This window comes from Alosa pseudoharengus, unplaced genomic scaffold, assembly GCF_046254945.1.
Source record: "Alosa pseudoharengus isolate Yale_2024_CS ecotype anadromous, Long Island Sound unplaced genomic scaffold, YU_APseudo_1.1 YU_APseudo_1.1_scf_24, whole genome shotgun sequence".
NCBI classification, from domain to species: Eukaryota; Metazoa; Chordata; class Actinopteri; order Clupeiformes; family Clupeidae; genus Alosa; species Alosa pseudoharengus.
In genome coordinates, this window is record NW_027468689.1 from 27,596,238 (window position 1) to 27,609,444 (window position 13,207).

Consider the following 13,207-nt stretch of genomic DNA (forward strand, 5'->3'; position numbering starts at 1 on the left):
ATTTTATTCTTTTCAATGACTTGATGAAAATCTTGATGAATTTGAATTTAAAACTCTGTTGATGCCAACCTTTTTTTATACAGACATTTTGACCAGACTCATGGCTTCTAGCACCCATTCGGATTTTTGATTTTTGATAATTGTCTAGGCATAACACTCCAATGATCACCTCATAACACACACCCATGTACACACACACACACACACACCACACACACCCACCCCTGTACACACACACACACACATACACACACACACAAGCCCCCACCCCGGCCAAAAAAAACACGAAATTACTAAAAAAACATACAAAATGATCATAAAAAGTACAGAAATGACACTAAAACCTATCTCCACACATTCACTATCCAGCATCATCGGTTGCAATGAGAGTCAATTTATGCGATCCCCAACCTCCTGAAAAATAAGTCTATCAATGTCTCAATTTTTTATTATAATATTTGAAGACCAATACAAACCGTATACTGCAAAATCCCTATCTGAAAGGGTTCCTGATGAGTACCTGCTTTATACAAAAGCCAACCTCCTGATATTTCCTCAAATTTGGGATATAAATCCTTAAGTTTTGTGGATATCTAAAAAAAACACAACATTGTTGTTACTGGACAAACATAATAGATTTTTTTCTCTGTGGTAACAATGCTTTTTGGCAATACATCTTATACTATTGGAAAGCCTGTTTAGCTCCCTTTCAAATGGTGCCCCATTGATAAGGAACATGTATTTGTGGGATGAGCAGTAACGCTGAGTATGTGGATTGCGCCCTTGCAATAGGGCAAATTAACACTACTCACTTCTTCATAAGTTGCGTTCTCCTCAATGGATGTTGTTCTGTGACCCAACCCAGCATGCATGTGAACAAGCTGGTGTGCTTCTTTAGGTGTGCGCTCAAGGGTAGAGGGTAAAATGTAACATCGAACATCTTTGGGGATTTATGTGGCACAGGCAGAGAAACGCCTTTTGCCCCTTCCCCGAAAAAAACCCTGGAAAAGATCTGTTAGGGAAAAGCACAAGACTGTGTCATGCATAACAGTACAGTCCAGAGCCATGTACAGTCATACAGCCTACAGATGTTAAGTTATAAATTAACATTACTTAACCTTGCTGACCTGAGGATCTCAGAATTCTCCTGCACAGATTAAAATAGCTCAGTGAAATTATCATATAATGCTGTCGTCCTTCCCCTGAAATATGTTTGAATGCTGAATGATGAAGAATGTCAAAGGCTTTCTTTATCAAGGCCGATTTTTCTTGAAACTGACAATGTATCTGGTCAATATTTCCTTTTTCTTCAGAAAGACGTTTACCACCCATGAAAGATGAATGTTGAAAGATGCTTGCTATGTCGAAGTTTTGCAATTCCAGGTTAGAGGCTTTATCTCAAGTCTTTACGCACAGTTTCAGGCCAACACAGACATACTGTATAGCCTACAGACACAAACACAAACACAAACCCACACACATACACACAGAGAAAGAGGAAGCCTCAAGTTCCTATTAATGAAACACATACACACACACACACACACATCCTTTAGTCTAGGTAGACTCCTATTATCGCTGCAAACCGAGAGATCATTCATTCAGAATTCTCCGCCAGACAGCTGGACAGAGGACCAGTGGAGTAATGAAGGGCCCAGTGGCTGTGGTTCTGATGCTGTTACTAAATGGACAGTTAGTCACAGCAAGGTAAGATGCATTAACATTGTGTGAACTTTCATAATCATTAACAGGCAGGCTACACCAGGCACCTAATGTATTCCACTAAAATCAATGGAACTGGCTACCAGACGTTATAGTGATCTGTACATTTGAACAAATTAGACATTAGGACATTAGTCTTCTATTCTTCTATTTTTACACTCTGCCAACAGAATGCTTCAGCTGCAAGTAGCTGTTGTAGATAGTGAGATAAGATCAATATATTTTTTTCCTTCAGGGTAGACTTAGAAAAATGCGACTTGTGCAGGCTGAATATTAGCTTCCAAACGTGCAAAAATCTGAAATTTGAGATAATTTAAGCTGACTGACAACTAACTTTTCTAGGTATAATATTCCATAAGTAACCATAGTACAAGTAACCATTGACTTTATGAATAATGGTTTAACAAGTAACCATTGACTTTATGAGTTTATTGGTTTATGTATTTGTATGGCAAGCGATTTTATCATTTACCCGCTAAGTTTGACTATCTGGAATTAACATTGTAGATATCAACAACGTCTTTCTGACTAGTCGCAATTACATTTTGGATAGTTGGAATTGTCATTCAAGATATCTGTAACGTAATTGTGACTAGTCGAAACGTCAGATAGAGATATCTGTAATTTAGTTTTGACTAGGCAAAACTGAATTACAGATATTTGTCATCACGTCATTGAAAACAACATTCAACTCGTCACACATCTTAAATGGCAATTGCAGATATCTTTAATTCAGTTTTGACTAGGCAAAATGAAAGGTGAAGATATCTCAAACGTCATTATGACTAGTGCAAATTATTGTGCAAGACGTTGCTCTTTAGTTCCGTAGCAGAGCCCATCTACTTATTAGACGTTCTCTGTCAGCTAATTTCCCCTCCCCAACATAATCGAAGAAAAAGTGGGCTTATTTCCTTATTTATATGAATGGAAGAAGAATATGCAGGCTGTAATGTCTTGTTGACATCTAAAATAACTAAAACTCAGGGATACCGTGCAGGTTTATTAGACTCTCACGTTATCAACTGGCTTGATCTCTGTTTCGTAGCCTACATAAATTAGTAGGCCTAGGCTACTAAATGCACCAGCACCATCTACAGGAAATGGTGTTGGCTGTAATCGAAAAAATCAAAGCAACATTGAATCATCAATTCTTGCTGCCAGCTCCTGTCTTGCATAGGCTGCAGCATTAAAAAGACGATTAAAAACTCCTTCGCCCTCTGGCTGCTCTGACATGGTGCTAATTAGTGCTAATTACAAAGTTAACAGGTGCTATGTGATTTGATGATTTGAACAACAACATGCTCTTCTCCCGCCTAAAGTGGGATGCGGGCCTAATTTGCATAGCAATACAGATATCTCTAACATAATTTCGCCTAGTCAAAACTCTAATTCAAGATATCTATAATTACATTTTGACTAGGCAGAATGAAAGTTATAGATATCTCCAATTTCAGATATCTCTAATCAAAACTCATTCAAGATATCTATAACTTGATAATAGATATCTACAATCAAATTATGACTATCCCTAACTCCAGTTTGAGATATCTACAACGTCATTTTGACTAGTCAAAATTCCATTTACAGATATCTACAATGTCATTTCGCCTAGTCAAAACTTAATTCAAGATATCTGAAAAGGAACATGTAGATATCTTGAATTGAAGTGAATAAAGATATCTTCAACTGGAGTTATGACTAGTCAGAATCAAATTGTAGATATCTCTAACTGGAATTACAGATATCTACAATTCAATTGCAGATATCCGTAATTCACATAGTGGATATCTGCAACTGAATTGTAGATATCCGTAATGATAAACCCCATAGAAATGAATGGCAAATGTGGTGTCATTTGTCCTAGGAAGAATGTCTTTGTGGATATCTGAAATGACAATTATGGATAGGAAGAATTCAATTGCGGATATCTAAAATGTTCGTTTTGACTAGGCAAAACTGAATTACAGATATCTGCAATACATATCCAGTCTAGCGGGTAAATGTTAAAATCGCTTGCCATAGTATTTGTCTTAAATGAACATAATATAGAAGTATTGTGTTGTTCCTTCTTCTGAACAGAGTTCTCAAACAGACGGAGCCAAGAAATTATGACTATACCATGTACCACCCTCTGCCTGAAGTGAGACACATTGTATCATCATCCTATTGTTTGGTATTCATGTTGTCATCCCCTACTTAAAGTGGGAGAACTTTTGACTGTGTAACACCTCTCCACTGTAGTGGATAATCAAAATAAGATTTTACAAATTGTACAGTAACAGTAGACCTCCTCACATGTAAAACAACACTGGCAACACACCATGCCTAATAGGAAGTGTGGGTATTCAATGCAAATGTATTCAAAACAAAATTCCATTTGTTTATTTCACAACTTGCAAATGATGCCTGGTTATCTATAGATCATGGCTTGGATGAGGAAGATTGAAACTGAGAACCCTGAGATAGTGTCCACCATTACCTATGGGACGTCCTATGAGAACAGAGACATTACATTGCTCAAGGTAAAGGGGTCTTGCTGTAACAATGAAACTGCAAAAAAAAGGCCACAGCAAGTGGCAAGTAAAGAGAACACTTTGAGACGAAGCTTAAGGCCACATATAGCCAAAAGTGATGATGTAATTTAAAGTCATGAGTAAAAATAACTTAAGAGGGAGTGTTCCATAAGTCTATATTGTTTTTATACTGTCATATAATCCAGGCTAAACATACTGTATCACAGTTGTCATGTATTCACAGGTTCCATATGACTGTATATGCTAAGTACATGAGAGAAAATGTCTGTTAAGTTGTTAAATAGTGCAGCAGGAGCTTTCACCAGAATAATTCAGTTTTGCAGAAGCATGACTTTGCACAGGGACACTACTACCGGGTGGGTGCAGGGATGGGCACAAATGCATCAAAATGTATTTCCAAATAAAATAAACCAAATATCCCCAAATACCCACCTTAAAAATGTATCAAAATAAGCTACAAAATACAGCAGCCAAAAAATGTATCAAAATAAAATACTGTATTTTTGTATTTTCTTTCTAAAAGCCTTTTTCTTCTATCCCTTCACTTGTACACTTCCTGGAAAAAACATCTGAAAGCAAGAGACTCCTTCCATAATCAGTCAACAGATTAGATATGCTGATTGGATATGCCCCTAATGTTAGACATCCCAATATAAACCTCTACCAGGGTCGGCACCAGCGAGCAACCGGTGTGTGGGGGGGGGCATGACAAAAAGGGGGCACCTCACCTCACTTTTATTAGTTATTTTTCCAAAATTGCCATAATAAAGAGCATCCTTCGAGCCTTTTGGATAACTGAAACAATATGATCATGGGGGAAAATAGTGCAAGAACATAGCAGTCATATTCTACTGTTTAATAGACTAGCACACAGCGTTTAATAGAATAGGTGTATAGGCTACAATAGCCAATAAGCCTAGGCTAAAGCTGAGTGCAAAATTTCATCATCACTGTGTCTTTCCATTCATTTTGAAATGTTCTTGTAAGATCCTGCTCAAAAGCAAATTGCACATAGGGCCTGATAATATTGCAACATTGAACGTAGGCTATGCGATTGCTCGAAATGTTCTTTAAAGTACAGAACTAATTCTAGCCCATTTACAAAGTGGCTAGGCAGAGGCACCAAATGTGATGGAAAGTTTAAGAGCGAACAGGACACTCTTTTAGCTTTTAGTATTTTGTGCTGCTCTGACAGTCCACTTTTATTGACTGTTAGTCTACTGTTTTTGAGTTTGGAGATGTACCGACTCCACAATTGTTGCACTTTCCAGCCAGTTGGTGTAATAGATTGCCCACTATGAATCAGTGACAATAACTTAAAGACAAACAATCCAAATGGATGACTTATTTAGAAATGTATACTTGGTAGCATTTTAACCTTTTAAGTAGGGCTGTCAAAATAACTGATTAATTTTGATTAATTCATTTCAGAAAAAATAACTGATTAAAAAAATTAGTTCAGATTAATCGATTCCGTATGACCTTTGACCCCGAGCCGTTCTAATCAGCAAAAATTAGACTGTAAAATGAAGGAGAGAGAAGAAAACGTGCTGCCTGAATCATTGACTCCATGTAGACTCCAGCAGCTGTTCCTTCGCTGTGGATTTCCTCTCACTGTTGGACTGCTTTGACATTAAACAACATGTACAGGGCCCTACACATGCCAAGGGGCACACCCTGGACCTGGTGTGCTGTGTTGGCTTAAGCCCCTTCCATCTCTGCTGCACGGACCCGGCTGTCTCCGACCACCAAGCCATCCTGTTCTCTGTCCCAGTGTCCCTCCCTAAGCAGCCTACAAAAAGGTCTATCACATACAGGAACACAAAGCGTGTGTGTATACCTACACTGGCAAACACCCTAGCTGACAACCTGGCTATCCACCCCTCTAACCGCACTGCTGACGGCCTGGTGGAACACTATAACAGCGCCCTCGCCCTCAGCCTGGACTCTGTTGCTCCACTCACCACCAAACTGGTCTCCTACACCCGCCCATCTCCCTGGTTTACCCCAGAGCTGCGGAGGCTTAAGTCCATGGGGTGCCGGCTTGAGAGGCTTCACAAAAGATCCGGCCTCACTGTCCACCTCGAAGCCTACAGAGACCACATCAAGTGCTACAAAGAGGCTCTCACCCAGGCAAAAACACTCCATTACTCCACACTTATAAACAGCCAACAAAAGCATCAGAAAATGCTTTTCTCCACCATCAACCGCCTTCTTGACCCTCCCGACGCTCCGCAACCCTCTGATGCCGCTGACCTCTGCTCCAGGTTCCTGGACTTTTTCCACCAGAAAGTGGCCACCATCCACCAGCTGCTCCAGGCATCTACACCCTCCCCGCCAGCCACACTACCTCGGCAGGACATGTACCATCCTTCTGCCTGCCCACCACAGCGCCGCCTCTCCGCATTCTCCCTGCTTGATGCTGATCAAGTCCTCGACCTCGTGACCAAAGCCGGGACGTCATCCTGCAGTCTGGATCCACTACCCATGACCCTTGTGAAGGCATGTCTCCCCACCGTCTGCCCCCTGGTGGTTGACATCATCAACGCCTCACTTGGCTCTGGTGTGGTACCCTCCAGCTTTAAGTTGGCGGCCGTGACCCCAACACTCAAAAAGACAGGCCTGGACCCAGATGACCCCAACAACTACCGTCCGATCTCCAACCTTCCGTTCCTGAGCAAGATCTTGGAAAGAGCAGTGGCTGCCCAGCTACAACATCACATGTCCCACCATGAGCTCTTTGAACCTCTCCAGTCGGGCTTCAGACCCCATCATAGCACCGAAACCGCCCTCATCAAAATAACAAACGACCTCCTGATTGCTGCAGACAACGGCCTTGTTTCCATCCTCATCCTCCTTGACCTCTCTGCTGCCTTCGATACCATTTCCCACTCCATCCTCCTCTCCCGTCTCTCTGAGCTCATCGGCCTTACCGACACTGCTCTCTCTTGGTTCCAGTCCTACCTCTCCAACCGTAAACAATATATCACTCTGCAAGGCTCCTACTCCACCACTGCAACAGTTAACCATGGTGTCCCCCAGGGATCTGTCCTTGGCCCCCTCCTCTTTACCATCTACCTGCTCCCCCTCGGTCAGATCATCCGCAACCATGGACTCAGTTTCCACTGTTATGCAGATGACACCCAACTGTATGTCAGCACCAAGCCTTCCTCACAACTCCCACCAATACAACTCAACAACTGTCTGCATGATATCAAAACCTGGATGACCAACAACCTTCTGAAACTCAACACCAACAAGACAGAGCTCATGGTGGTGGCCCCAGCACCACTGCTCAGGAAGGTTGGAGACCTCACCCTGGTCATCGACGGTTGTCCCACCTCCCCATCTCCCAAAGTGCGGAACCTGGGCGTCATTCTGGACTCCACACTCTCATTCAGTTTCCACATCCAGAGCATCACCAAATCTGCCTTCTTTCACCTCCGTAACATTTCAAGACTCCGGCCGTCACTCACCGACTCAGTCACCGAAACTCTCATTCATGCATTTGCCACCTCCCGTCTGGACTACTGCAATGGTGTCCTGTCTGGGCTGCCCAACAAGGCCCTAAACAGATTGCAGTATGTTCAGAACTCAGCTGCCAGGGTGTTAACCCACACCAAGCCCTGGCAGCACATCACCCCCATCCTCAAGAAACTCCACTGGCTGCCAATCAAACAACGCATCAGCTACAAAATCCTCCTCCTCACCTACAAATCACTTCACTCACTGGCACCCAAGTACATCACTGACCTCCTCCACCCGCACACCCAGTCACGGTCCCTGCGCTCCACCAGCAAGGACTCTCCACTCCCCGCACCAGACTCAAGACCTTTGGTGACAGGGCTTTCTGTGCAATTGCCCCTACCCTTTGGAACACCCTGCCCCCTCCTATCCGTTCCACCACTTCTCTGATACAGTTCCAAAAGCACCTCAAAACACACCTCCTCTCTCTTGCCTACCCACCCTAAACCCCCACCCTGCCCCTACCCCCCTACTCCCACTCTTGTAAAGCGACCTTGGGTATCTTGAAAGGCGCTATATAAATTGAAGTTATTATTATTATTATTATTATTATTGATTGGAACATTTACTGCCTGATGGTGTTGATAAAAAAATAAAGTGTTGAAAATAAAGTCCTCTGCAATGTCTGCAGCAAGGAAGTTGCATATCACTGGAGTTCATCAACTCTACGTATAGTCACACATCAATGCAAATAAATAAGTGTTGACATTGAGGGGAGTGTTCATTTATTTTCATTGTGTCCCCTTCTGGGGGGTTGGCTCGAGATCATGGTGCAAAGGACTCTATAGGGTGAAATTACTCTGAACCGTTGCTTTAATGTCCAAATCAATTTTACATTAAAAAGGAAAAATACTTCCTTCTGAATAAGTATTTTTAAAAGCAAGTACTTCTGTACAGACCAACCCCTCTGGCTCAAGGACTATAATTTCTGTTTAAATAAACTGCCGGTAAATGGTTTCCTGTTGACTATCGCTCTGGCAGGAAGTCAAGCGGCTCAATCAAGCAACAATTCGGAAATATGGAACATTCCTCACTTTTAGATACAAGTGTAACCTGGTTGGTGGTCACCCTAACCACAGCACACCCTGTCCATTTGATGTTTTGTGCAAAGTGTCATGCTTTCTGCTAAAACGGAATTATTTTGCTACTTTGCCGCTTTACAAAGATACATTGTTTTTTGTTTTTTTAAAGTATCAGATTCTTTAAAACTTAATCCATCTAGGAAATTAAATTGAGTAACATGTTCCTTTAAATCTCATCACTTCTATAGATTGGCCTGAATTCCACTGAAAACAAAAAGGCCATCTGGATGGACTGTGGTATCCACGCCAGAGAATGGATCTCTCCGGCTTTCTGCCAATACTTTGTCAAAGAGGTGGGGTGTTTAATTGCACTCAATGCCTTGTTACAGCTCTTTTAGATCCCTTATATTTAAATGCGCTGACTTACTTTACTCTCTGTCTCCAACACAGATACTCCGCACTTACAAAACTGACGCCAAGGTGGAGGAGATGCTCAAGAACCTAGATTTCTACATCACCCCTGTGCTGAATGTGGATGGCTACACATACACTTGGAAAGACAATACGGTGAGTCTCAGCAATCACAACTACAACATGTTGAAATCCAACATTTACATTTTGGTTTCCAATAAAAAAAAATTATATAAAGATGGTATGAGGGAAGTGGTAGAGAAGGTGATAGTACTGTAAGATGACAAGCTTGTTTTGATATTTTCATGTAAACCTACTTTTGAACAGGTCCTGGTATGGATAATGAGGGATAGATAGAAGACTAGATACAGTAGGATGGATACTAAAACTATCACATAATCCCTGACTATATGTTTATTTCCCTTGGCTTTATAAATGACCACTGCTCCAGACTCGGCAGTGGAGGAAAAACAGATCACCAGGCACGGGCAGTTGTATTGGCACAGACCTCAACCGTAACTATGATTTCCTGTGGGGGAGTGAGTATCATTCTACACATACAGCAGGCTATTGCACAGCTGATCAGTTCTAAAAATATAGATATATATTTATCATTTTTACTGTGTTCAAAAGGAGGCATGGAATTGATATTACCTTCTTGTGAGAATTGGAAACTTCTATGGAATACATGTGAGACTCTGATGTTGGGTTCGCAGCCATTGGTGTGTCTACAGACTCTTGCTCCATCATCTACCCTGGTCCCAAGGCCAATTCAGAGAATGAGACCAGGGCTGTGGTGAACTTTGTGGGGGCAAGGAGTAAAGACATCCTTTGCTTCCTGACCATCCACTCGTTTAGCCAGATGATCCTCTTCCCTTACGGCCATCCCAACATCAAGGTCCCCAACTACGATGAGCTGGTAAGATAAGAGTGATGTGGAAACTCAGAGACCACTGACTGGAAGCTCTGTAGCGTCTACATTTCTTTTGTCATCTGTGTTCCTCAGACAGAGCTGGTGAACACTGCAGCCAAAGCCATAAAGTCAGTCCATGGAATGAACTACACAGTGGGTTCCGTCACAGAAACAATATGTATGTATTCATCCACCAATCACAATCTCAGTTACCCAGCGTTAATTATCAGTGTGATAAATAGGATGACAATAACTTTTGGTCTCCGTGGAGTATAATTACTACAGTGTATTCTAACACTACACTTACAGTAAACTCAGTATGGGCTACAAAGTGCAGTATAAAGTGTCATGATGTAGCCCTTATAACTTGGAGTGGCATACGGCTTCTTTTATCCCTGAATAATGCGGTAATGGCATCAATAATGACATTATGAGTTAAAGGGACACCAGGCAATGTTTTCGTGTTAATTAATCATCTTCGTAAGTCGGTATATGGTTAAATGAGTCATTACAGGGCGAATGAAGACTCTCTTGCCCGCCCCTACTGCCTGTAGGAAGAATATCCCGCTTGCAAGTTCGGTGTATCTGACCCGCCGACCTTCAGTCTTACAAAGTCTCAGACATTGCGAGAAACAGGATGAGTTTACATCCTGCATCCCCAGCACAGAGGCAGGCTAATGAAACACTAGTGAGTGTTGCAAACGTGTAATATGGCAAAGGCGGCGAAGAAGCAGCGAAAATCCTTGACTGTAGATGCAAAGAAAAGGAAAAAAACTTCAGACCGAGCGAGGGCTCGCACACGTATCGACACGTATCGACACGTATCGACACGTACAGACGCTAGGGGGAGCTTCGTAGAGAAAAAGCATCAGGCTTGCCTGGTGTCCCTTTAAAAGAAGTTTAAAATGCATTGTGCTAAAGGGTTATGTCAATCATTATGAGGATTTATGCCTCATTACTCTATGTAGCCTATGCACACATGTGTGTGTGTGTACGTGTGTGTGTGTGTGTGTGTGTGTGTACATGTGTGTCTATGTGTTTGGGTATGTATGTGTGTATGTACCAGTATGTGTGTGTATGTATGTATGTATGTATGTATGTATGTATGTATGTGTGCAATCAGCAAAAACTGTAAATATGTGTGATGTACATACACTCACACACACAATATTAGGCATGCAGGGAGACTGATCTAGGAAGAATTATGTGAAACAAATGCCTTGTGATGGAATCTGGATTTTCCCCAGACCCAACCGGAGGCTTGTCCATGGACTGGGCTCGCTTCATCGGTATCCCCTACTCCTTCGCCTTCGAGCTGAGGGATAAGGGTGAGCACGCCTTTGAACTCCCAGAGAACCAGATTCAGCCCACCTGTGAGGAGGCCTATGAGGGAGCTCGCTCCATCATCACCTACGTCCATGACAAGACCTTCCACAGTTCTGCTGTTAGCGTAACAGCAACTCTGTGGACAGCATTGCTGGCCTCATGGCTCACTAGCACCGCCCTGCTGTAAAGGAGGGGAAGTGAATACAGTTTTTGCTCATTGCTTAGGGATTCCCAAACTGTAGTGGTAGGCTACGCGAGCTGCCACTAGCGGGTACACGAGATGAAAAGGGCAATGTCTAAAAATGATTAATTAATTAATAATCTAATTAATTCATAAATAACTAATACTTTCGAATTGGGTTATACTGATATGGAAACGTGAAATTAAAGGAAATAATTTGTAAACTCTATAGTAGGCTAGGCCATGTTTTCATTAATAAATAGGCTACCCACATGCACGTGATTTCCTTTGGGCAGCCAGTATCTGGCGTTACTTTCGTGGAAGTGTAGGATAGGTATAAGGCTACGCAAACATGGAAAACAGGGACACTGTCCAAAAGGCCTAATTAAAGCGATTGAAGAGGAGAAGCGAGAGAAACAGAGAAGGAGGTAACGATGGGGGGGCAGAAAGATGAGGGTGGAGGTGAAGCGCAGGGTGATAAAAGAAAGGACGAGACAGAAAAGACTGCGCGAAGAAAACGAAAGTATGATGAGGCATATAGGCCTAGGCTTCACGTTATTTGGGAGACCGACTGCTTAAAGCCACAGTGTGTGGTTTACTGTGGGATGCTATCTAACCAGTCTAATGTTGTTCTCCACACTGTGAGAGCTCATAGACCAGTTCATGTTTATCATACATTTATCATGTAGGGTGGCTAATTAAACATGATGCCTGGAATGTGTCATAAGAATGTTACTTTTTTATGTGTCGGATGGTGGGGGTACGCGAGCCGAGTCAGGATGTAGCCTACTGTAGAAGGTGGTCCACGGGAAAAAAAGTTTGGGAACCGCTTAGACTAAAAATGTATGCTTACACCAAAGCCCCAAAACCTAAACTTGTAATCATACCTTAAACACAGTGTAACCATACTTAACCCTCTGATGCATGAATTATGAAAGCCTGAGTCAATTTTTTTTAAATGTGTTTTTACTCTTCTTAGAGCATGAAAAAAACAAATATTCACTTTTTTTTAAAAAATATGATTCTTTCAGAAAGTTACAGACATGTCCACTACAATGGACTACATGCGCTTAAACACTCAACATAAACAGAATAAACTTAATGGAAGAATGAATCAAATTGAATTTTATCATAAATCCATGAACAGTTATTTCATTTTATGCTTTGAAAAGCATTTAACTATACTTTCACACACTTCAACGTTCTATAGACCTATTATTTAGGCCGAAATAAGAAAGCAAATAGCGCTCGCAACTGTAAAGCTTCCATCTAAGCTTTCAAAATATCAAGGGCATTTCCTGGACCATTCTATAGTCTTCCCTATTCTTTCCTGCGCTTGTGTTCTAAAAATATGATAAAATGATTTTTTTTACTAACATGAACTACATCTAATCTGCACAAAAATTGACAGATTTTTAAAACTAACATAAATACACCAAAAATGAACTGAATTTCAAGATAAGATAACCAAGATAAATCATAATAAAAGATGAATAAACCACATGACTTGTATTGGAAATATGACGTCCACTATATTGGACACATCGTTAATCGCAATTTTAGACTTATTTGA

At 41.6% G+C, this 13,207-nt stretch overlaps 1 protein-coding gene across 1 annotated transcript; it reads left to right on the forward strand.

Annotated features, from left to right (window-relative positions):
* The first annotated feature begins 1,567 nt into the window (after nucleotides 1–1,567).
* Nucleotides 1,568–12,566, forward strand: LOC143142608 (carboxypeptidase O-like). Its single transcript, XM_076303617.1, has 9 exons — nucleotides 1,568–1,707; nucleotides 3,802–3,862; nucleotides 4,143–4,244; nucleotides 9,052–9,156; nucleotides 9,254–9,370; nucleotides 9,666–9,753; nucleotides 9,931–10,133; nucleotides 10,221–10,305; nucleotides 11,375–12,566. The coding sequence occupies exons 1-9, from the start codon at nucleotides 1,646–1,648 to the stop codon at nucleotides 11,638–11,640; spliced, it is 1,089 nt and encodes a 362-aa protein (XP_076159732.1). The 5' UTR covers nucleotides 1,568–1,645; the 3' UTR covers nucleotides 11,641–12,566.
* Nucleotides 12,567–13,207: the final 641 nt, after the last annotated feature.